The sequence below is a fragment of the Balaenoptera ricei genome, chromosome 21, assembly GCF_028023285.1.
Source record: "Balaenoptera ricei isolate mBalRic1 chromosome 21, mBalRic1.hap2, whole genome shotgun sequence".
Taxonomy (NCBI): domain Eukaryota; kingdom Metazoa; phylum Chordata; class Mammalia; order Artiodactyla; family Balaenopteridae; genus Balaenoptera; species Balaenoptera ricei.
Genome location: NC_082659.1, coordinates 31,743,481 through 31,768,768, shown reverse-complemented (window position 1 = coordinate 31,768,768; position 25,288 = coordinate 31,743,481). Strand labels below are relative to the sequence as shown.

Here is a 25,288-nt window from a genome sequence, read left to right as displayed (position 1 = left end):
TACATAACAAATGATATTTAAATTTTAAATTAATTCTGTTTTTCAGTATGATAACCTGGGCTCTGATAGCATGATGGTAACAAATAAAGTCATCGAAATTATTGGCCTTGTAAATTCAGTAAGTATTTTCCTTTTCATACTAGTTAGGAAAATTCGTACTAGTTTTGAAATTATAATTTGCATTAACTTGACATAGCAATTTCTTTTCTTAAAAAATTTATTTATTTTATTTATTTATTTTTGGCTGCATTGGGTCTTTTTTTGCTGTGCGTGGGCTTTCTCTAGTTGTGGTGAGCGGGGGCTACTCTTCGTTGCGGTGCACGGGCTTCGCATTGCGGTGGCTTCTCTTGTTGCGGAGCACGGGCTCTAGGCGCACAGGCTTCAGTAGTTGTGGCACATGGACTGAGTTGCTCCATGGCTGACGTGGCATTTCTGAATAAAGTTATCCATATACATTGAGGGTGGATTTGTTAAAACATTCAATTAATTTCTTGGTTATTATAAAATAACATAAAAATTAATTTTTTCATGTATTTATCTCTTCTGTTTTTAGATGTTTACCCCATTTAAAATTGCTATTGTGCTGTCATCTTTGGAATTGTGGTCAGATAAAAATAAGATCTCTACTGTTGGTGAGGCAGATGAATTATTGCATAGATTTTTAGAATGGAAAAAGTCTTATCTTACCCTAAGGCCTCATGATATTGCATATCTATTCATGTAAGTATAATGTTTCAGTCTTCTTAGAAATCAAAGATTTGTGATATTGATGTAACTTAAATTAGGGAATTGTTGTTCATTTCTGACTATTCATACTTTGATTATCATGCACTCATTCAGACCTCATGCTCTCTTTCTGGTTGTCAGACAGTAAAAGAAGATTGCTAAAATTTACTTCTGTGCTTATCAACACTTACTATTGAGGAGATTGATATTTCAGGAGGTTAAACCAACTAAGGACTCTTGATTGGTGTGTCTAGGTTTTGAACCCACAGTTTGTAACTCCAGAGCCTATAATCTTAATCACTACATAAAGAGATGGGATTTATCTTGTGAAGTTTATATCTTTGTTATGAGTTTTGATCAAAGCCTTGGTAAAGTAGGTTAAAATATTTTATCCTACTGAATTTTCTGCATTATTTTTAAATGTTAGTTTTCTAACAATCAATTATAACTGTATACTTATAATTTTATTCATATAAAATTTACCAGCAATTATGATCAGCATGTCGTTCAATAAATCTGCATATACATATTTTTAAGTTGGCATGATAATATTAATATTTCCTTTTGAGTGTGTAAGATTAATCTTTTCCCCACATCTCTGCCAATAATGCACTGTGTTTCTTTTCATTTTTTGCCAGTCTGATGAATATAAATTGATGTTAACGTTTTTTAATTTGCTTTCTCCAAAGACTAGTAGATTTGAGCATCTTTTCATATGTTTGTTGATCATTTGGATCTGTCCTTCTGGAATTGCCTTTTCATGTTATTTGACAACTTTGTTGTAATTTGTAAGAGCTTATTGAATGTTTAGATATTAATTCTTTGTTTATGTATATAAAAAATACGTTTTTCCATGTCTATAATTTTACTATAGATACTAAATTTTTTTTTGCTCCATAAAATCTTTTATGTTTATAGGGCCAAATTTGTTAATCTTTTCTTTTCTTATTTCTGGATTTCCTGTTTTTTTCATTTGTTTGGTTTTGTTTTTTGGATTTCCTGTTTGATGAAGATCTCTCCTAGCCCTAATTTTAGTCTGCAGATTTTTTTTAAAGAATAAATATTATTATTTTTTATAAATAAATTTGTGATACATCTTAGTCTAATTTTTACATAACACAAAAGAGAAGTAAAATTTAATTTTCTTCCAGTTAGATAGCCAGTTTTGCCATGAATTTACCACTTTCGGCAAACATTTGTTAAGTCCCACAAACAACCTCTTGAAATGTTTAAAGAGGTAAATCTATATATCAATTTGTTATTTGTAGACTTTTTGATGCTAGTCATTCTGACAGGTGTGAAGTGATATCTCATGGTGGTTTTGATTTGCACTTCCTTGATGATTAGTGATATTGAGCATCTTTTCATGTATCTCTTGGCTATCTATATGTCTTCTTTGGAAAACTATCTTTTCAGGTCTTCTGCCCATTTTTATTTTTATTTTTTAAAAATTTTAATTTCTTTTTTAAGAATTAATTTATTTATATTTTATGTTTGGCTGTGTTGGGTCTTCGTTGCTGCACGTGAGCTTTCTGTAGTTGCGGTGAGTGGGGGCTACTCTTTGTTGTGGTGCACGGGCTTCTCATTGTGGTGGCTTCTCATTGCGGAGCATGGGCTCTAGGCACGCAGGCTTCAGTAGTTGTGGCACGCAGGCTCAGTAGTTGTGGTGCACCGGCTTAGTTGCTCCGCGGCATGTAGGATCTTCCTGGACCAGGCTCAAAACCGTGTCCTCTGCATTGGCAGGTGGATTCTTAACCACTGTGCCACCAGGGAAGTCCCTCTTCTACCCATTTTTAAATCAGGATATTTGATTTTTTAGTGTTGAGTTGTATGAGTTCTTTGTATATTTTGGAAATTAATCCCTTATCAGATATATCATTTGCAAATATCTTCTCCCACCCAATAGGTTGCCTTTTCATTTTGTTGATATTTTCCTTCATTGTGCAAAGCATTTTTGTTTGATGTGGTCCCATTTGTTTATTTTTGCTTTTGCTTTCCTTGCCTGAAAAGACAGATATAAAAAATACTGCCAAGACTGATATCAAGAGCATATTTCCTATGTTTTCTTCTAGGATTTTTTAAGGTTTCAGGACTTACATTTAATTCCTTAATCCATTTTGAGGTTTATTTGAATATGGTGTGAGAAAGTGGTCCAGTTTCAGTCTTTTGCATGTGGCTGTCCAGTTGTCCCACCACCACTTATTGAAGAGGCTGTCAGTTCCCCATCGTATGTTCATACCTCCTTTGTCATAGATTATCAACCATATAAACTTGTATTTATTTCTGGGTTCTCTATTCTGTTCCATGGATATACGTGTCTGGTTTTTTTTTTGCCAGTACCATACTATTTTGATTAATATAGCTTTGTAGTATAGTTTGAAATCAGAGAATGAGTTGTCTCCAGCTTTGTTCTTTTTCTCAAGATTGCTTAAGCTATTGGGGTCTTTTGAGGATCCATCCAAATTACAGTATTCTTTGTTCAAATTTTGTGAAAAGTGCCATTGGTATTTTGATAAAGCATTGTAGAATCTGTAGATTGTATGAGATTTTAACATAATAATTCTTCCAGTACATGAACATATATGTCTTTCCATCTGTTTATATTCTCTTCAATTTCTTTCATCAGTGTTTTATTAGTTTTCTGAGTACAGGTCTTTTACATGTTGCTTAGATTTATTCCTGGGTCTTTTAATTTTTTGATGTGATTGTAAATGAGATCGTTTCTTAACGTCTCTTTCTGATAGACTTTATTAGTGTATAGAAACACAACTGATTTCTTTACATTAATTTTGTATCCTGCAACTTTACTAAATTCATTGATGAGTTCTAATAGTTTTTTTGTGGTATCTTTAGGATTTTCTATATATACTATCATGTCATCTGCAAACAGTGACAGTTTTACTTCATCTTTTCCAATTTGGATTCCTTTTATTTCTTTTTCTAGTTTGATTGCTGTGGCTAGGACTACCAATACTGTGTTGAATAAAAGTGGTGAGAGTGGGCATCCTTGACATGTTCCTAGTCTTAGAGGTAATGCTGCCAGCTTTTCACTCTTGGGTATGATGTTATTTGTGGGTTTGTCATATATGGCCTTTATTATGTTCAGGTATGTTCTTTTTTACCCACTTTGTTGAGAGTTTTTATCGTAAAATGATGTTAAATTTTGTCAAAAACTTTTTCTCCATTGATTCAAATAACTGTATTACTTTTACTCTTCAATTTGTTAATGTTTATCACATTGATTGATTCATGGATATTGAACTATCCTTGTCTCCTGAGATAATCCCACTTGATCATGGTGTATGATTCTTTTAATGTATTGTTGGATTTGGTTTGCTAATGTTTTGTTCAGGATTTTTGCATCTGCACTCATCAGTGATATTGGCCTATAATTTTCTTTTTTTGTGATATCTTTGTCTGGTTTTGGTATCAGGGTGATGATGACCTCATCATAGGATGAGTTCATAGAACTCATCATGGAATGAGTTTGGAAGTGTTCCTTCCTCTGCAGTTTTTTGGAATAGTTCTAGAAGGATAGCTGTTCACTCGTCTCTAAATGTTTGGTAGGATTCACCTGTGAAACCTTCTGGTCCCGGACTTTTGTTTGTTGGGAGTTTTTAAATTACTGTTTCAATTTCAGCACTTTTAATCGGTCTTTTTATTTTTTCCTGGTTCAGTCTTGGGAGATTGTACATTTCTAGGAGTTTGTCCATTTCTACTAGGTTATCTAGTTTATTGGCATATAGTTGTTCATAGTAGTCTCTTATCCTTTGTACTTCTGTGGTGTCTATTGTAACATCTCCCTTTTCATGTCTGATTTTATTGATTGGGGCCCTTTTTATCTTGATGAGTCTGGCTAAAGGTTTATCAATTTTGTTTATCTTTTTAAAGAACAAGTTCTTAGTTTCATTGATCTTTCCTATTTTTTTCTTCATCTCTATTTCATTGATTTCCTCTCTGTTCTTTATTATTACCTTCCTTCTACTAACTTTCTCATTCCTTTGGTGTAAGGTTATGTTGTTTATTTGAGATTTTTCTTGTTTCCTGAGATAGGCCTGTATAACTATAAACTTCCCTCTTAGAACTGCTTTTGCTGTGACCCAAAGATTTTGAAATGTTGTGTTTTTATTTTCATTTGTTTCAAAGTATTTTGTGATTTCCTCTTTAATTTCTTCAACAACCGATTGCTTGTTTAGTAGCATGTCGTTTAGACTCCACGTGTTTCTGTTTTCTGCAGCTGTTTTCTTTTGGTTAATTTCTAGTCTCATACTGTTGTGGCTGGAAGAGTTGCTTGCTATGATTTCATTCTTAAATTTACTGAAACTTGTTTTGTGCCTACCAGGTGATGTGTCCTGGAGAATGTTCCATGTGCTCTTTAAAAGAATGTGTATTCTACTGTTTATGGATGGAATATATATATATAGAGAGAGGTGTATATATATATATATATATAGAGAGAGAGAGGTGTATATAAACTCTAAGAGTTTATATACCCAAAACCTATGGGACGCAGCAAAAATTGCAGAGTTTCTGCTGAAAGATCAGCTGTTAACCTTATGGGGATTCCCTTGTGTGTTATTTGTTGTTTTTCCCTTGCTGCCTTTAATATGTTTTCCTTATATTTAATTTTTGACAGTTTGATTAATATGTGTCTTGGCGTGTTTCTCCTTGGGTTTATCCTGTATGGGACTCTCTGTGCTTCCAGGACTTGATTAACTATTTCCTTTCCCATATTAGGGAAGTTTTCAACTATAATTTCTTCAAATCTTTTCTCAGTCCCTTTCTTTTTCTCTTCTTCTTCTGGGACCCCTATAACTCGAATGTTGGTGCATTTAATGTTGTCCCAGAGGTCTCTGAGACTGTCCTCAGTTCTTTTCATTCTTTTTTCTTTATCCTGCTCTGCAGTAGTTATTTCCACCATTTTATCTTCCAGGTCACTTATCCTTTCTTCTGCCTCAGTTATTCTGCTATTGATCCCATCTAGAGTATTTTTAATTTCATTTATTGTGTTTCTCATCATTGCTTGGTTCCTCTTTAGTTCTTCTACGTCCTTGTTAAATGTTTCTTGCATTTTGTCTATTCTGTTTCCAAGATTTTGGATCATCCTTACTATCATTATTCTGAATTCTTTTTCAGGTAGACTACCTATTTCCTCTTCATTTGTTAAGTCTGGTGTGTTTTGACCCTGCTCCTTCATCTGCTGTGTGTTTTTCTGTCGTCTCATTTTGCTTATCTTACTGTGTTTGGGGTCTCCTTTTCACAGGCTGCAGGTTCATAGTTCCCGTTGTTTTTGGTATCTGTCCCCAGTGGCTAAGGTTGGTTCAGTGGGTTGTGTAGGCTTCCTGGTGGAGGGAACTAGTGCCTGAGTTCTGGTGGATGAGGCTGGATCTTGTCTTTCCGGTGGGCACGTTCACGTCTGGTGGTGTATTTTGGGGTGTCTGTGGCCTTATTATGATTTTAGGCAGCCTCTCTGCTAATGGATGGGGCTGTGTTCCTGTCTTGCTAGTTGTTTGGCATAGGGTGTTCAGCACTGTAGCTTGCTGGTCATTGAGTGATGCTGGGTCTTGATGTTGAGATGGAGATCTCTGAGAGATTTTTGCCATTTGGTATTACGTGGAGCTGGGAGGTCTCTTGTGGACCAGTGTCCTGAAGTTGTCTCTCCCACCTCAGAGGTACGGCCCTGATGCCTGGCTGAAGCACCAAGAGCCTTTCGTCCACACGGCTCAGAGTAAAAGGGAGAAAAAATAGAAAGAAAGAAAGAAAGAAAGAAAGAAAGAAAGAGGCTATAATATAGTGAAGTAAAATAAAGCTATTATAAAGCAAAGCTATACAGACAAAATCTCACCCAGAAGCATATACATATACACTCACAAAAAAAGGAAAAGGGGAAAGATTAATATATCCTGCTCCCAAAGTCCACCTCCTGAATTTGGGATGGTTCGTTGTCTATTCAGGTATTCAACAGATGCAGGCACATCAAGTTGTTTGTGTAGTTTTAATCTGCTGCTTCTGAGGCTGCTGGGAGAGATTTCCCCTTCTCTTCTCTGTTCGCACAGCTCCTGGGGATCAGCTTTGGATTTGGACCAGCCTCTGCGTGTAGGTCGCCTGAGGGCGTCTGTTCTTTGCTCAGACAGGACGGGGTTAAAGGAGCAGCTGCTTCGGGGGCTCTGGCTCACCCAGGCCGGGGGGAGGGAGGGGTACAGAGGAGGCGGGGCGAGCCTGCGGCGTCAGAGGCCGACGTGACGTTGCACCAGCCTGAGGCGCGCAGTGTGTTCTCCCGGGGAAGTTGTCCCTGGATCACGGGACCCTGGCAGTGGCGGGCTGCACCGGCTCCTGGGAGGAGCGGTGTGGAGAGTGACCTGTGCTCACACACAGGATTTTTGGAGGCGGCAGCAGCAGCCCCAGCGTCTCACGCCCGTCTCTGGGGTCCGCGCTGATAACCGCGGCTCGCGCCCATCTCTGGAGTTCGTTTAGGCGGCGCTCTGAATCCCCTCTCCCCGCGTACCAGGAAACAAAGAGGGAAGAAAAAGTCTCTTGCCTCTTCGGCAGCTGCAGACCTTTTCCCGGTCTCCCTCCCAGACAGCTGTGGTGCGCTAACCCCTTCAGGCTGTGCTCACGCCGCCAACCCCAGTCCTCTCCCTGCGATCCGGATCCGACCGCAGCCCGAGCCTCAGCTCCCAGCCCCGCCCGCCCCGGCGGCTGAGCAGACAAGCCTCCCGGGCTGCTGAGTGCTGCTCGGCGCCGAGCCTCTGTGCGGGAACCTCTCTGCTTTGCCCTCCGCACCCCTGTGGCTGCGCTCTCCTCCACGGCTCCGAAGCGTCCCCCCTCTGCCACCCGCAGTCTCTGCCCGCGAAGGGGCTTCCTCGTGCGTGGAAACCTTTCCTCCTTCACAGCTCCCTCCCACTGGTGCAGGTGCTGTCCCTATTCTTTTGTCTCTGTTATTTCTTTTTTCTTTTGCCCTACCCAAGTACGGGGGGAGTTTCTTGCCTTTTGGGAGGTCTGACGTTTCCTGCCAGCGTTCAGTGGGTGTTCTGTAGGAGCAGTTCCACGTGTAGATGTATTTCTACTGTATCTGTGGGAAGGAAGGTGATCTCCGCGTCTTACTCTTCCGCCATCTTCTCTGCGTCCCCCCAGTTTTCTTTCTTAATTTGTCTTTTGGCTTGGCTTTTCCTGTGTGTGTATTTTTTAACTGCCATACAAAATACTTTTATTTTTAAGGCAGGATTCATCAGGTTTTTATTTGATGGTTTCTAGAGTTTGAGTCATAATTAGAAAGGCCTTCCCACTTCATGGGTATGAGGGAAGTTTTAAATTTATTTTCCATGGTAATTTTAGAATCAACATGTCTAGCTCCTATTTATTAAGACTATGTTAAATTTATAAATTGAGCTATAGAGAACTGTTTAGTCTTCACACCTCACATTTTGTCTTTCCAGTTTTTCGTCATTCAGAAGTTAATTTCTCATAGGTTTTATACATTTATTGATAACTTTTCTTAGGTATATTGTCTTTCTGTTTGCTGTTGTAAATGTGTCTTCTATCTGCTAACTATATATTGTTTTTGTTTGTAAAATTACCTTAGTTTCATATTGATTTTATATCCTATTGCCTTACTAAATTTCTTTGTTTTTAATCATTCTTAAGTCTATTACATTGGTTTTTTCCCGCATATAATTATACCATTTGCAAATACAGGTAGTTTTATCTCTTTCTCTTTATTTTTATATTTTCAGTTTCTTTCTCTGTTCTTATTGTTTGGCTAGTTTAGTACCGTTTTAACTAGTAGTAGTAATAATGGTAACATGGGTCATGTCTGTTTTCTTCTTTATTTTAGGGAATGTTACCTCATTGAGTAATACTTTTTAGCTTTGAGGGCTAAAATGTAGGTTTGGCTCTGTGTGTGTGCACATGCATGTTTTAGAACTTGAATAATAGTAAGGCAATATTCATAGATTCATACTGTACCAACAATTTGAAAAATAATCTCAGGGACTTCCCTGGCAGTCCAGTGATTAATACTTCGCCTTCCAGTGCAGGAGGTGTGGGTTTGATCCCTGGTCAGGGAGCTAAGATCCCACATGCCTCAGGGCCAAAACACCAAAGCATAAAACAGAAGCAATATTGTAACAAGTTCAATAAAGACTTTAAAAATGGTCCACATCAAAAAATCTTAAAAAAAAAAAGAAAAATAATCTTTCAGCTTTTGTAGGGATGACTTAAGATATTCTTATTGGCATTCAATAGAAATAATTATAGTGATATATTTCCTAACCTTGAACCATCTTGCATTCCTAGAATCAATCTCAATTTTGACATGATGTATTATCCTTTTAATAGGATGTTGAAATTTGTTACAGTAATAAGTGAAATTGGTGAGAGAATTTACCCATTAGAAATGTAGAAATTATGGTACAGTCAGCCTCCTTGAACTTGAGTAATACCCCTTCTTGATCCCTTGATGTTATTTTAATGCATCAACATACTTTGCATATGAGTAATGTCCTAGAATAAATACTATGAAATTATGATAAATAACAGTAATTCTCTATGGTCTTTGTACTCCAGAAATTTATAATCTGGTTTAGGTCCTACAGTAGGAACAATGAACATAGCAAGCTTAATTTTTTAACCTTTTACAATCTGTCCTTTATTCAACAAATGTTTATTGAGATAATATTGCATAGTGATTCAAATTTAAACTCTGGAGGCCAACTGCCTGCATTTAACTTCAGCCCTGTCCCCTAGGGCAATTGATGCTCTCTGCCTCAGTTTCCCTATATTTGCTTTTATTATTTTTATTCTTTTACAGCTTTATTGAGGTATAATTGACAAATAAAAATTATACATATTTAAGGAGTACAATGTGATATTTGATATATGTATACATTGTGAAATCATAAGCTAATTAACATATACACCACCTTACGTAGTTAACATTCTTTGGTGTGCCGTGAGAAATCTTAAGATCTTCTCTAGCAAATTTCACATATACAATGCAGTATTATTAACTATAATCATCATGCTGTACATTAGGCCTCCAGGACTTATTCATCCAACATAATTGAAACTTTGTACCTTTGACCATCTCCCCATTTCCTCCATCTCCCAACCCCTGGCAACCACTATTCTACTTGCTGCTTTTATGAGTTGGACTATTTTAGATTCCACACGTAAGTGTGATCATACAGTACTTGCCTTTTTATGTCTGGCTTATTTCACTTAGCATAATGTCCTTCAGGTTTATCCATGTTGTAAATGTCAGGATTTCCTTCTTTCTTGAGGCTGAATTATATTCCACTGTATATGTGCATCACATTTTCTTTATCCATTCATCTCTCAATGGACGTTTAAAAAGTGGGCCTCTTTGGCGTCATCTTGCATGGCTGGCAGTATTCACTATACTCTCACCTTCCCTTGTGGGAGAAATCATGGCTGAAGGCAGCTCTCTTGGCACTGAGCTGTGCTGCCTTGGGGGAATGGTGACATGGGTAAAGTGAAACTGTTTTTACCTTCTTCAATATGTCTATTCTTGGATTTTTTGCTCCAGTGTGGCGTGGGGCCTTTCCTTGGATCTTGGGCCACATCTGTGGGTGTTTGTCAAAATTGTTGTTTCTGTGGAGAGATGAGGGCTAAAAAACTCCTATTCTGCCATCTTGCTGATGTCACTCCAGAAGATTAATGTTGGTACATTATCTCTACTTGTTTATAGTTTACAGGAGGAAGAAACAATGAGAGTGAGAGCAAGAGCAAGAGTGAGAGAGAGACTCGAAGTAACATATAACAAAAGGGCCAAACTACAGAAGTGCCAATCAAATTAGAAGTGAGAAGGCAGATTGAGGAATTTTAAAAAAATATTTATTGTTTTTACTTATTAATATAATTCATTTTTAAAAAATTTTTGGCTGCGACGGGTCTTAGTTGCAGCACTCGGGATCTTCGTTGCAGTGCGCGGGCTACTCTCTAGTTGTGGTGTGCTGGCTTACTTGCCCCGTGACATGTGGGATCTCAGTTCCCCGACCAGGGATTAAATCCTCATGCCCTGCATTGGAAGGCAGATTCTTTACCACTGGACCACCAGGGAAGTCCCAGGAATGTTTAAATTCAGTGAAAGGAGGTGGAAAGCATTCTAGGTTATGGAAACAATATGCCTAGAGACATGGGACTAAATAATAGTTATTTTCAAAGAGTACGGAATTCATAGTTATAACTGGAGCTGAACCTCTGAAGGAGGGGAGGGATACAAGAAAAGTTGAAGAAGTAAAACAGTAAATCTTGATAATTGATTTGATGTGGAGACTGGGTGGGCCGTATTAAGTAAAAAATAGCTATTATTGAATCCAGCTCATCAGGAGTATGCATAGAGTTTGGGGGAAAGTCTTACCTATTGGGAGAACTATCTTGAATGAAGAAAGAGTGTAAACAATACTTTGATACTGGAATGTAAAGCCAAAGTTGGGTGTTAAAGGCGAATACTTGGAAACAAGTGCTTATGTATAAACAATATCAGCGAGGCAGAAAAAGGGAGCAGTGGAGAGACAGTGCAATTGTGAAGTGAAGTGCAGTTGAGACTGAGGAGGCATTTCAAATTGAGAATTGTGTACCAAGCTTTTTTACACACGTCTTGGAATGTTCGTTTTGGCTGGGGCTCTAAAGATGGCAGAATATGTTTGGAGCATCTGTATCTTAGTGATTGAGAGTATGGCTCTGGATTCAAACTGTCCAAGTTCATATCCTTCAGCAGCACTTAACTGTGCTGCCCTGAGCAAGTTACTTGTACTTCCCATCTGATGTTTGATTTGTTCAGTGGGGAAAAAATAGTATCTAATTCACTGGCTGGATTTGAGGATTAAATAGAATAGTTAATGTAAATCCATGAGAATAGTGCTATTATTATATGGCAGTTTATATGGACTCTTCTTCTCAAAGCAGAAAAAAATAATGTTAAGTTGTAGAACAATAAAATCATTCCAGTGAGAAAATGGTGAGCTTTTCTACATTTGAGTGAAAACTTTTAATCCATACATTAAAACTATTTTTCATTGTAATTCAACAAAATACTTTTGATTGAAATGTTTGATCAAGGCTTTGGTAACCCTAACCAAACATCACAAGAACAGTAAAGTCATCAATAACTTGGATCCATTGGATATGTTTTAGAAACCCAGATTGCTTAATCTCATTTAATTTAGACTATTTTACAAATTTGAAACAGTTAAAGACATACGGAAAGATTGTACTTCAATTTGCTTCAGACTAGAATTTTATGAACTACAGACAAATTACTAGCAGGAGTTATCACATGTGAATTGTTTGTCAAAATTAACTATAATTATATACTTATTTATTTAGCTATAGAGATTATCCAGATTATGTGGGAGCAGCATTTCCTGGAAAGATGTGTGTTACCAGTTATTCTGCAGGAATTGCTTTGGTATGTAATTACTTAATCTTATTATTTGAAAAAAATACATTTAAAAATTACCCAGCATTACAGCATATATTTTATACACTTCACATTTATATTTACATTTAGAGATTGCATTTATATTCTATCACTCTGAAAACTTTGAAGTATGTAGAAGGAATAGTATTCTGAAGTACAGGTGTCTTATTGCAATTATTTGGAAGTTAAAGTGGAATAAAAATATAATAAATACACATGTATTCCTTTTTATATAGAAGAGTGCATTATGAAAAATTATCTGTAAAGATATTTCTATAACCAAAATAGATTTTTTTTTTCTTGTAGGTATAAAATTGGAAAAATAGTCTTATAGATAAATTAACTTCAAAATCAGAACAAATGATCAACCAAAAAGTATGATAAAAATCCATTAAAATGTTTCAAATTTTTCTACATAATATTTAAAAGAAACCTTTATGTCTATTTTAAATATTTATAGTTCTTATAAATATTTTATATTTAAATAAATTATTGGTATAATTAGATGCATCACTGAAAGAAAAGTAATTCATTGAGCCTTTCCCCCACCTATTCATCCTTTTTAAAAATAAGTTTAAGTACTATATAGTATTTTAAAATTACAAAGTAATTTATGTTATTCATGTCCATTTTTAAGAGAACATATAGAAACATAAACGGAAACTTATATAATCTGGCATCTTCCGAGGGGTGAAGCAATAATCACTGTTAACATTTTGATTAATATGTATCTCCTACTTAGGGTTTTTATCTGTTACTGTGGCTCCCCACTATATGTTTTTGCAAAAATGGGATTTTGCATGCATGTTTTTATTTCTGATACTCTTCCAATTATTTTTATTACAGAATTTATGCATGCATGCATGTATATGTAAAATTGTTTAAATTGTAGCTATAGAAAGCAAAGTTTGTTAGCAAAACTCTCTTCTTTATCCCCTTCATGAAGTCCTGTGAGAATTTATAATTTCTATTTAAACTCTCTGGTAGTTAAGTTTATTTATTTAAAATATATATACTTTGACCCCTACTTTGATTAATAAACTTTAGACAACATTGGTAATATTATCTTTGACATATTTAACCCACTCTCTCTATTTGTCATATATATTGTGAAGTTTTTAGTTATTAATACGTATAATATTAGTAATCTATATTAAACATTCTTAAATATTATATGTATATACATAATATATGTAATTATATATTATAGATGTTATACAATATATAATACACAATAATATATAATATATTAAATATTATTGCATAATACATTACCATCTTAATGTATTTGTTTTTATTATTTATATTAATTATTTAAAAAAATCTTTTTACCTTAAGCACAGTCCATTGATTATTTGCTATGAAAAATGAGACATGTAAAATAGTGCACTTCTCATATCCATTGTTAAGAGTTATAAAATTTATAATTTATTTTATAGAACTTTTGTACTTTGTCCACAGGTTGATTTTTAAGTTAAATCAATAAATATTATTTTATGGTATTATGAATATAAAAATGATATTAACTCTGAATCAGGAAATAAATATGTTGTTATTCTGGTAAAACTTTGATGGCCAAAAGAGGTCTAATGGAGCTTCTCAATTTTTTTCTAACTTATTTTACTTCTGTGGGCGGAACCAACTGCCACAGAAAATTAAACTTCATCTTCCTTTTCTTGGAATTCTTTGCTCTTTTTCTAGAATAACTTCAAGTTTAAAAAATTTTGAACACAGTGTATATAAGTGGCAAACAATGTTATTTTATTAATGAAAACACTTTTGCTCTCCCTCCACATTTGATTGATAATTTGGCTAGGTTTAGAATCCTAGTTCTAACATCCTTCTCTCTCAGCATTCTGAAGATTGATGTATCGTGTTTTTGTCAACTCATTATGAAGTGCAAGGATGGCAAGGAAATTGAGGGTGTTTGTAAGAGAATCTGAACTGCTTAAAGGAGGAGAGAAGTCAGTAAGGAGATTAGGAACAGTGAAAACGTAGGAACCATGGTTTGGTTGTGCTGATGGGTGTGCAGATTGTTGTAGTTGAGGTGCTAGTGGAGTTATCAGGAGAGACAGCAAGTGGTCAGGATATGGGATGCACAGAGATGACGGAGGGCTTGCAGTTATTGATAAAAATCTGTTGACAGGGTCTGGAGTGTGAACCATAGGAATGAGTGGGTGAGGCAGGATGTAGGATAGAATTATTAGAGGAGTTGAATTCAAGGAATGATGCTTTTACAAAGCTTTCATACTTATATTTTTATAAACATTTATATTTCTTTGTTTAAAAGCTCTTATACTTTTACCACAATTGAATATGTCTCTAAACAAGAATTGTTTTTTATGCTTTAAACATAATATAAATTGTATCCTGCTGTATCATTCTGCAAATAGATTGTTTTGGTTTCCACTTATAATTTTGAGATTTAATGGAATTACAGTTAATTTTTAAAAGACTTTGTTTTTTAAGAGAAATTTTAGGTTCATAGCAAAATTAAGAGGGAAGTACAGAGATATCCCATATAGTCCTTGCCCCCCCACACACATAACCTCCCTCACTGTTAACGTCCACACCAGAGAGGTGCATTTGTTACAGATGATGGACCTACACTGACACATTACAACCACCAAAAGTTCACAGCGTACGTTAAGGTTCATTTTGGTGGTATACATTGTCTGAGTTTTGACAAATATATAATGACATATATCTAGCATTATAGTGTCATAGAGAGTAGTTTCACTGTCCTCAAAATCCTTTGTGCCTAGTAAATTTTTTGCATTGGTGCTTGATACTTTATTATATGAATGCCACACTGTATCCTTTATGCTTTTCATGGGAATTTTGGTTGTTTCTATTTTTGCCATTACAAACAATATTTAATAAACATCTCTATACATAACTCTTCCAATTTCCATTTGATCTTTTTGTAAATTGAAATGTAGTTAACGTACAACATTATGTTAGTTTCAGGCGTACTACGTAGTGATTTGACATTTGCATACCTTACAAAAAGTCATGACAAGTCTAGTAATTGTCTGTCCCCATACAAAGTTAATATTATTGACCTTATTTCATATGCTGTATATTATACCCCCATGGCTTATTTATTTTATAACTGGAGGTTTATACTTCTTAATCCACTTTACCTGTTTCACCACCACCCCACCCCCTCCTCTCTGGCAGCCACCCATCTGTCTTTGCTACCTGAGTTTGTTTTCATTTTCTTTTGTTTGTTTCTTTTGTTTTTAGATTTCAAATATAAGTGAGAGCATACATATTTGTCTTTCTCTGTCTGACTTATTTCACTCAGTATAATACTCTCCAGATAGACCTTCCATGTTTTTGCAAATGGCAAGATTTTTATTGGGGGGGTGTATAGCTGTTTTACAATGTCGTGTTAGTTTCTGCTGTACAGTGTAGTGAACCAGCTGTATGTATACATATATCTTCTCTTTTTTGGATTTCCTTCCCATTTAGGTCACCACAGAGCATTGAGTAGAGTTCGTGTGCTATACAGCAAGTTCTCATTAGTTACCTATTTTATACATATTATATAAATGTGTATATATGTCAGTCCCAATCTCCCAGTTCATCCCACCCTCCCTCCCCCTTTCCCCCCTTGGTGTCCATACATTTGTTCACTACGTCTGTGTCTCTATTTCTGCCTTGTAAACAGGTTCATCTGTACAACAAATGGCAATATTTTTTTAAAATTTATTTTTAATTTTTTTTGACTTTTTATTTTATATTGGTGTATAGGTGATTAACAATGTTGTGTTAGTTTCAGGTGTACAGCAAAGTGATTCAGTTATACATATGCATGTATTTATTCTTTTTCAAATTCTTTTCCCATTTGGGTTGTTACATAATATTGAGCAGAGTTCCCTGTGTTATACAGTAGGTGCAAATGGCAAGATTTTATTGGCCGAGTATTAATCTACTGTGTGTGTATGTGTGTGTGTGTGTATACATATACATACATATATATATGTATGTATATGTATATACACACATGTCATATCTTCTTTATCCGCTCATCTAACAATGGATACTTAGGTTGTTTCCATATCATGGCTATGGTAAATAATGCTGCAATGAACATTGGGGTACATGTTGTTTAGTATTAGTGTTTTTGTTTTCTTTGGAAAAACACCCACAAGTGAAATTGTTGGATTATATGCAGTCCAAGTTTTAATTTTAAGAGGAACCTCCATACTGTTTTCCATAGCGGCTGCACCAATTTACAGTCCCATCAACAATGCACAGGGGCTCCCTTTTCTCCACATCATTGCCAACACTTGTTTTTGTCTTTTTGATGACAGCCATTCTGACAGGTGTGAGGTGGTTTCTCACTGTGGTTTTGATTTTAATTTCCTTGATGATTAGTGTTTTTGAGCATCTTTTCATGTGTCTGTTGGCCATCTGTATGCTTTCTTTGGGAAAATGTCTATTCAGGTCCTCTGCCCATTTTTATATCAGGTTTTCAGGGGTTTTTTTGATGTTGAGATGTGTGAGTTCTTTGTATATTTTGAATATTAACCCCTTATTATATATATTGTTTGCAAATATTTTCTCCCACTTAGTAGTTTACCTTTTAATTTTGTCATTGGTTTTCTTCACTATGCAAAAGCTTTTTAGTTTGATGTAGTACCATTTGTTTATTGTTACTTTTATTTTCCTTGCTTGAGGAGACAGGTACAAAAATATTGCTAAGATTGATGTCAAAGAGCATACTTCCTATGTTTTGTTCCAAGAGTTTCATGGTTTCTGGTGTTACATTTAAGTTTTTAATCCATTTCAAGTTTTTGTGTTTTTTTTTTATTGTATATGGTGTGAGAAAGTAGTCCAGTTTCATTCTTTTGCATGTACCTGTCCAATTGTCCCAACACCACTTATTGAAGAGACTATCTTTTTCCCATTAATTATTCTTGCCTCCTTTGTCATAGCTTAACTGACCATATAAGCTAGGGTTTATTTCTGGACCCTCAATTCTGTTCCATTAATCTATGTGTCTGTTTTTGTACCAGGACCATACTGTTTTGGTTACTGTAGCTTTGTAGTATAATTTGAAATCAGGGAACATGATAACTACAACTTTGTTCTTTATCAAGATTGCTTTGACTGTTCTGGGACTTTTGTGTTTCCACACAAATTTTAGAAGTATTTGTTCCAACTCTGTGAAAAACGCCATTGGTGTTTTGATAGGGATAATTGAAGCCAAGTAGATTGCCTTGGCTAGTATGGTCGTTTTAACAATATTAATTCTTCCAGTCCATGAACCCATATAGCTTTCTATTTATATGTGTTGTCTCCAATTTCTTTCATCAGTGTTTTATAGTTTTCTGAGTATGGTTCTTACACCTCCTTGGTTAGATTTATTCCTAGGTATTTTTTTTAAATGCAATTTTAAAGGGGATTGTTTTCTTAAAATTTCTTTCTGATAGTTCATTGTTAGTATATAGAAATGCAACAACAGATTTCTATATATTAGTTTTGTATCCTGGAACTTAACTGAATTCATTTATTAGGTCTAATAGTTTTTTGTGACATCTTCAGGATTTTCTGCATATAGTATCATGTCATCTTCAAACAGTGACAGTTTTGCTTCTTCCTTTCCAATTTGGATTCCTTTTATTTCTTTTTTTAGTCTAATTGCTGTGGCTAGGACTTCTAATACTATGTTGAATAAAAGTGGCAAGAGTGGACATCCTTGTCTTGCTCCTAATCTTAGAGGAAATGCCTTCAGCTTTTCACTGTTGAGTATGATATTAGCTGTGGGTTTGACGTATATGACCTTTATTATGTTGATGTATGTTCCCTCTATACCAACTTTGTTGAAAGTTTTTTTTTAAAATCATAAATGGGTGTTGAATTTTGTCAAAAGCGTTTTGTGCATCTATTGAGATGATCATGTGACTTTTATTCTTCAATTTGTTAATATGGTGTATCACACTGATTGATTGGCAGATATTGAACCATCCTTGCATCCCTGGGATAAATCCCACATGATCATAGTGTATGATCCTTTTAATATATTGTTGAATTTGGTTTGCTAATATTTTGTTGAGGATTTTTACACCTATGTTTATTAGTGATATCGGCCTGTAATTTCCCTGTGTGTGTGTGTGTGTGTGTGTGTATGGTGTCTTTGTCTGGTTTTGGATTCAGAATGATGCTGACCTTGTAGAATGAGTTTGTAAACATTCCTTCCTCTTCAAAATTTTGGAAGGATAGGTGTTTGGTAGAATTGGCCTGTGAAGCTGTTAGGGTCCTGGACTTTTGTTTTTTGGGACTCTTTTGGGTTTTGATTCAATTTTATTACTGGTAATTGGTCTTTTTAGATTTTCTATTTCTTCGTAATTCAGTCTTGGAAGATTGTACATTTCTGGGAATTTATCCATTACTTCTAGTTTGTTCAGCTTGTTGGTATATAATTGTTTGTAGTAATCCCTCATGATACTTTATATTTCTGTAGTGTCTGTTGTAAATTCTCTTTAGTTACTGATTTTATTTGGGCTCCCTCTTTTTTCTGGATGAGCCTGGTGAAAGATTTATCAATTTTAAAAAATCTTTTCAAAGAACCAGCTCTTAGTTTCATGGATCTTTTCTATTGTTTTTTGTTTCTTTGTTTGTTTGTTTTTTGTCTCTATTTCATTGATTTCCCCTCTGATCTTTATGATTTCCTTCTTTCTCCTAACTTTGGGCTTTGTTTATACTTCGCCTAGTCTTTTAGGTTTAAGGTTATATCGTTTGATATTTTTCTGGTTAATTGAGGTAGGCTTGTAGTGCTATAATCTTCCCTCTTAGAACTGCTTTTGCTTCATCCTATAGATTTTATGTCATTGTGTTCCCATTTTCATTTGTCTCAAGGTATATTTTGATTTCCTCTTGATTTCCCCAGTGACCCATTGGTTGTTTAGTAGCATATTTTTTACACTCCACATGTTTGTATTTTTTGCATTTTCTTTTGTTGATGATTTTTAATCTTATGTCCTGTGGTGAGAACAGATGCTTGATATGATTTTAGTCTCCCTAAATTTATTGAATCATTTTTTGTAGCCTAGCATGTGATCTATCCAGGAGAATGCTCCATGTGCACTTGAAAAGAAGGTATAGTCTGCTGTTTTTGGATGGAATCTATTAATTTCATCTATTATCTATTATATTTATTAATTACATCTGTCTAATATGTCATTTACGGCCATTGTTTCCTTGTTGGTTTTGTCTGTGGATGATCTTTCCATTGATGTATGTAGGGTGTTAAAGTCCCCTGCTATGTTGAATTACTGTCAGTTTTTCCCTTTAGGTTGTTAATATTTGCTTTATCTATTTAGGTTTTCCTATGTTGGGTGCATATGTATTTACAATTTTTATATCTTCTTGTTGGATTGATACCTTTGTCATTATGTATTGTTCTTTTTGTTTATTACAGTCTTTGATTTAAAGTCTATTCATCTGATATGTGTTGCTGTCCCAGCCTTCTTTTCATTTTTATTTGCATGGAATATCACTTTCCATTCTCTTACTTTCAGTCTGTGCATGTCTTTAGAGCTGAAGTGAGTCTCTTGCAGGCAGCATTTATATGGGTCTTGTTTTTGTATCCATTCAGCCACTCCATTTCTTTTCCTGGGAGCTTTTAGTTCATTTACATTTAAATAAAATATGGCTAAGTATGTATTTATTTCCATTTTGTTTATTGTTTTCTAATTGTAGTAGCTCTTTTTTGTTCCTTCTTTTCTTTCTCTCTTCCCTTTTGATTTGATGACTATCTTTAGTGTTTTGTTTGGATAACTTTCCTTTTTTGTATTTGTGTATCTATTATAAGTTTTTGGTTTGTGGTTACCATGAGTTCATATATAACAACCTACATATGTACATGACTATTTTATGTCAATGATCTCTTAAGTTTGAATGCATTCTAACAACCCTGCATTTACACTCCCCCTGCCCATGTTTAATATTTTTGACATCATATTTTACACTTTTTGTTTTGTGTATCTCTTACTACATATTGTGGATATAGGTGATTTTACTACTTTTATATTTTAACCTTTTTACTAGCTTTATAACCAGTTGATCTACACCTTTACTCTATGTTTGCCTTTCCAAAAAGATTTTTTTCCTTTCATAACTTTCATGTTTCTAGATATGGCTGTTTGTGCTTAGAGAAGTCCCTTCAACATTTCTTGTAAAGCCAGTTTTGTGGTGAACTCTTTTAGCTTTTGCTTGTCCATAAAACATTTATCTCTTCTTTAATTCTGAATGATAACCTTGCCTGGTAAAGTATTCCTGGTTGTAGGTTTTTTTCTTTCATCTCTTTGAATATATCATCATGCCACTCTCTTTTGGCCTGCAGAGTTTCTACTGAAAAGTCAGCTGATAGTCTTATGGGAGTTTCCTTGTATGTAACTGGTTGCTTTTTTCCGGCTGCTTTTAATATTTCTCTTTTTAATTTTTGGCATTTTAATTATAATGTGTCTTGGTGTAGACCTCTTTGGGTTCATCTTGTTTGGGACTCTGTGCTTTTTAGACCTTGATATCTGTTTCTTTCTCCAGGTTAGGGAAAATTTCAGCTATTATTTCTTCAATTATGTTCTCTGCCCCTTTCTCTCTCTTTTCTCATTCTGGGACCCCTGTAATGGGAATGTTAGTATGCTTGATGTCATCCCAGAGGTCTCTCTCAAACTGTTTTCATTAAAAATTTTTTTTTTCCTTTCCTGCTTTGGTGATATCTACTACTCTGTCCTGCAGTTTGCTCATCTATTCCTCTGTATTATCTAATCTACTGTTGATTTCTTATAGTATAGTCTTAATTTCAGTTATTGTGTTTTTTAGCTCTGTTAGGTTCCTCTTTATATTTTCTAACTCTGTTGAAATTATCATTGTGTTCATCTATTCTTCTCCAGAGTTTGTTGAGCATCTTTAAGATCATTACCTTGAACTCTATAAATTGCTTTTCTCACTGTTTAGTTCTTTTTCTGGAGTTTTGTCTTGTTCCCTTGTTTGGAACATATTCCTCTGTCTCCTCATTTTGCCGTATTCCTTATATATATTTTTTACTATATTATCAATATTATAAAAGGATACAACTCAGGAACATTCAGATGGAAGAGATGCATAGGGCAAGATATGGGAGAAGTATTGCCGAGTTTCAGTACCCTTCTCAGGAATGCTGCACTTCTGATACCTCCACGTGTTCACAAACCCAGAAGCTCCCTGAACTCCTTCAGGTTCTTTTATGGAGGCTTCATTTTGTCCCTTAGCATGATTGGTGTAATCACTGGCCATTGGTGATTGAACTCAATCTCCAGCCCCTCTTCCCTTACTAGAGGCCTGGAGCAGGGTGAAAGTTGCCACCCTTTAATTAAATAGTTGGTTCCTCTCCATCCATAGGGCTTTCCAAAAATACGTCATTAACATGAACTATGATTGAAAGGGGCATATTATGAATAACAAAAGATGCTCCTTTCACTTTTATCTTTCCTGAGCTATTTTGGGACCAAAACCCCACAATTATAACAAACAATGTTTTTATTGCTTTTGCTCTTAATCTTTTAGGAAATTACAATGGCTGAAAATAAAGACCAAAAACAAAGGTGTTCAGTTAACACTATACATTTCCCTCTAATGACTATTTTCACTATATCCCGCAGATTCACGTAAGTTGTGTTTTCATTTTCATTGAATTCAAAGAGACCTTGAGACTCTTCTTTGACCAGGTGATTATTTAGAATCATGCTGTTCATTTCCCACATATTTTGGGAAAATTCCAGCTATCTTTTTGTTTTTGATTTTTAGTTAATTTTTAGTTTAATTCCATGTAGTTTGAAAACACTCTTAACATGGTTTATTTATATTTTTATAAATATTTAAAGGAATGTTCTATAATGCAGAATGCAGCATATCTTACTGAGTGATCTATGTGAGCTTAAAAAAATGTGTTCCTGTTGTTAAGTGGAGTACTCTATAAATATCAATTAGATCAAATTGATTAATAGTGAATTTTATGTCATCTGTATTCCTCCTAATTTTCTACCTGCTTCATCTATAAATTACTGATAGAGAGATGTTGATGTCTCCAACTATTTTAATAGATTTTTCTGTTTCTATTATTAGTTCCATCATTTTTTAAATTGAAGTATAATTGCTTGCAATATTGTGTTAGCTTCAGGTATACAACATAGTGATTCAGTTATTTTTTCTGATTATATTCCATTATAGGTTATTAAAAGGTATTGAATGCAATTTCCTGTGCTATACAGTAGATCCTTATTGCTTATCTGTTTTATGTATAATAGTTTGTATCTGTTAATTCCATACTCCTTCTTTGTACCTCCCTACTCCCTCTCACTTTGGTAACCATTAGTTTGTTTTCTATGTCCTTGATTCTTTTTCCGTTTTGCATATAGATTCATTTGTATTATTTTTTAGACTCCACATGTAAGTGATATCATATAGTATTTGTCTTTCTCTGTCTGACTTACTTCACTAAGTATAATATTGGGTTGGCCAAAAGGTTCATTCGGTTTTTTTCTGTAAGATGGCTGTAGTAGCACTTAGTTGTCTTTAACTTCATTTGAAACAATTTTCTTAGATTGTATGTGACAGCTGTCATATCAGTGTGCATTTAAAAAAAGATTTATCAAAATTGGTGAATTTTTATATAGTCATTTTAATATTGAAGATCAAAGAAAAAAGCAACATTTTCAGCATATTATGCTTTATTATTTCAAGAAAGGTAAAAATGCAACTGAAACACAAAAAATGATTTGTGCAGTGTATGGAGAAGGTGCTGTGACTGATCGAACATATCAAAAGTGGTTTGCAAAGTTTTGTGCTGGAGATTTCTCTCTGGGCGACACTCTATGATCAGGTAGACCAGTTGAAGTTGATAGCGAACAAATCGAGATATTAATTGAAAATAGTCAACGTTATACCAGGTGGGAGATAGCCGACATACTCAAAATAACCAAATCAAGCATGGAAAATCATTTGCCCCAGCTTGGTTATGTTAATCACTTTGATGTTTGGGTTCCACAAAAGTTAAGTGAAAAAAACCTTCTTGACCATATTTCCGCATGCAATTCTCTACTTAAACGTAATGAAAACATTCCGTTTTTAACACAAATTGTGGAAAGTGGAAACTGTACAGTAATGTGGATGGAAGAGATCATGGGGCAAGTAAAATGAACCACCACCAACCACACCAAAGGCCGGTCTTCATCCAAAGAAGGTGATGTTGTGTATGTGGTGGGATTGGAAGGGAGTCCTCTATGATGAGCTCCTTCTGGAAAACCAAAGGATTAATTCCAACAAGTACTGCTCCCAATTAGACCAACTGAAGGCAGTACTCGACGAAAAGCGTCCAGAATTAGTTAACAGAAAACACATAATCTTCCATCAGGATAATGCAAGACCACGTGTTTCTTTGATGACCAGGCAAAAACTGTTACATCTTGGCTGGGACATTCTGATTCATCCGCCGTATTCACCAGACATTGCACCTTTGGATTTCCATTTTTTTGGTCTTTACACAATTTTCTTAACGGAAAAAATTTCAGTTGCCTGGAAGACTGTAACAGACATGTGGAACAGTTCTTTGCTCAAAAAGATAAAAAGTTTTGGGAAGATGGAATTATGAAGTTGCCTGGAAAATGGCAGAAGGTAGTGGAACAAAATGGTGAATATGTTGTTCAATAAAGTTCTTGATGAAAATGAAAAATGTGTCTTTTATTTTTACTTAAAAACCGAAGGCACTTTTTGGCCAACCCAATGCTCTCTAGGTCCATGCACGTTTCTACAAATGGCAATATTTCATTCTTTTTTATGGCTGAGTAATATTCCATTGTATATATATCTTCTTAAGCCAGTCATCTACCGATGGACACTAGTTGATTCCACGTCTTGGCTATTGTTAATAGTGCTGCTGTGAACATTGGGGTGCAAGTATCTTTTTGAATTAGAGTTTTCATTTTTTCCAGATATATACCCAGGAGTGGGATTGCTGGATCCTATTGTAACTCTACTTTTCGTTTTTTTAAGGAACCTCCATACTGTTTTCAATAGTGGCTGCACCAATTTACATTCCTACTAACAGTGTAGGAGGGTTCCCTTTTCTCCACACCCTCTCCAGCACTTATTGTTTATAGATTTTTTGATGATGGCCATTCTGACTGGTGTGAGGTGATATCTCATTATAGTTTTGATTTGCATTTCTCTGATAATTGGTGATGTTGATCAGCTTTTCATGTGCTTATTGGCCATCTGTATGTCTTTTTTGGAGAAATGTCTATTTAGGTCTTCTGCCCTTTTTTTGATTGGTTTGTTGGTTTTTTTGTTATTGAGTTATATGAGCTGTTTGTATATTTAGAAATTAAGCCCTTGTCAGTAGCATCATTGGCAAATATTTTCTCCCAGTCTGTAGGTTGTCTTTTCATTGTATGGTTTCCTTTGCTATGCAAAAGCTTGTAAGTTTGATTAGGTCCCACTTGTTTATTTTTGCTTTTATTTCTACTGCCTTGGGAGACTGACCTAAGAAAACATCACTACAATTGATGTCAGAGAATGTCTTTCCTGTGTTCTCTTCTAGTAGTTTTTTGGTGTCCTGTCTTATATTTAAGTCTTTAAGCCATTTTGAGATTATCTTTATGGGCTTTGTTTTAAAATCTATTTTGTCTGATATGAGTATTGCTACCCCTGTTTTCTTGTCATTTCCACTTGCATGAAATATCTTTTCCAACCCCTCACTTTCAATCTATATGTATCTTTGGCCCTAATGTGGTTCTCTAGTAGGCAGCACATTGTAGGTTCTTGTTTTATTATCCAGTCTGCCACTCTGTGTCTTTTGATAGGAGCATTTACTCCATTGACGTTTGAAGTAATTATTGAGAAGTATATATTTATTTCCATTTTAAACCTTGTTTTCCAGTTGACTTTGTATTTCTTCTTTGTTCCTTATTATTTTTGTTTTTCCTCTTGTGGTTTGATGGTTTTCTTTTGTATTATGCTCGAGTTCCTTTGTTTTTGGTTTTTGTGAATCTATTATATGTTTTTGATTTGTGGTTACCCTGGTTTTCAAGTATGTTAGCCCATAACTATATCTACTTGCTTTAGACTGGT

The 25,288-nt window shown here is 35.0% G+C and overlaps 1 protein-coding gene across 1 annotated transcript in view; it reads left to right on the top strand.

Annotated features, from left to right (window-relative positions):
• The window catches only part of ADAM32 (ADAM metallopeptidase domain 32), a 193,975-nt gene that overhangs the window by 55,222 nt on the left and 113,465 nt on the right, over positions 1-25,288 (top strand). Inside the window, exons 8-10 of the mRNA XM_059909354.1 lie at positions 47-118; positions 554-720; positions 12,076-12,157. Coding sequence (XP_059765337.1) covers positions 47-118; positions 554-720; positions 12,076-12,157 — 321 coding nt within the window. The remainder of the gene's footprint in view (positions 1-46; positions 119-553; positions 721-12,075; positions 12,158-25,288) is intronic.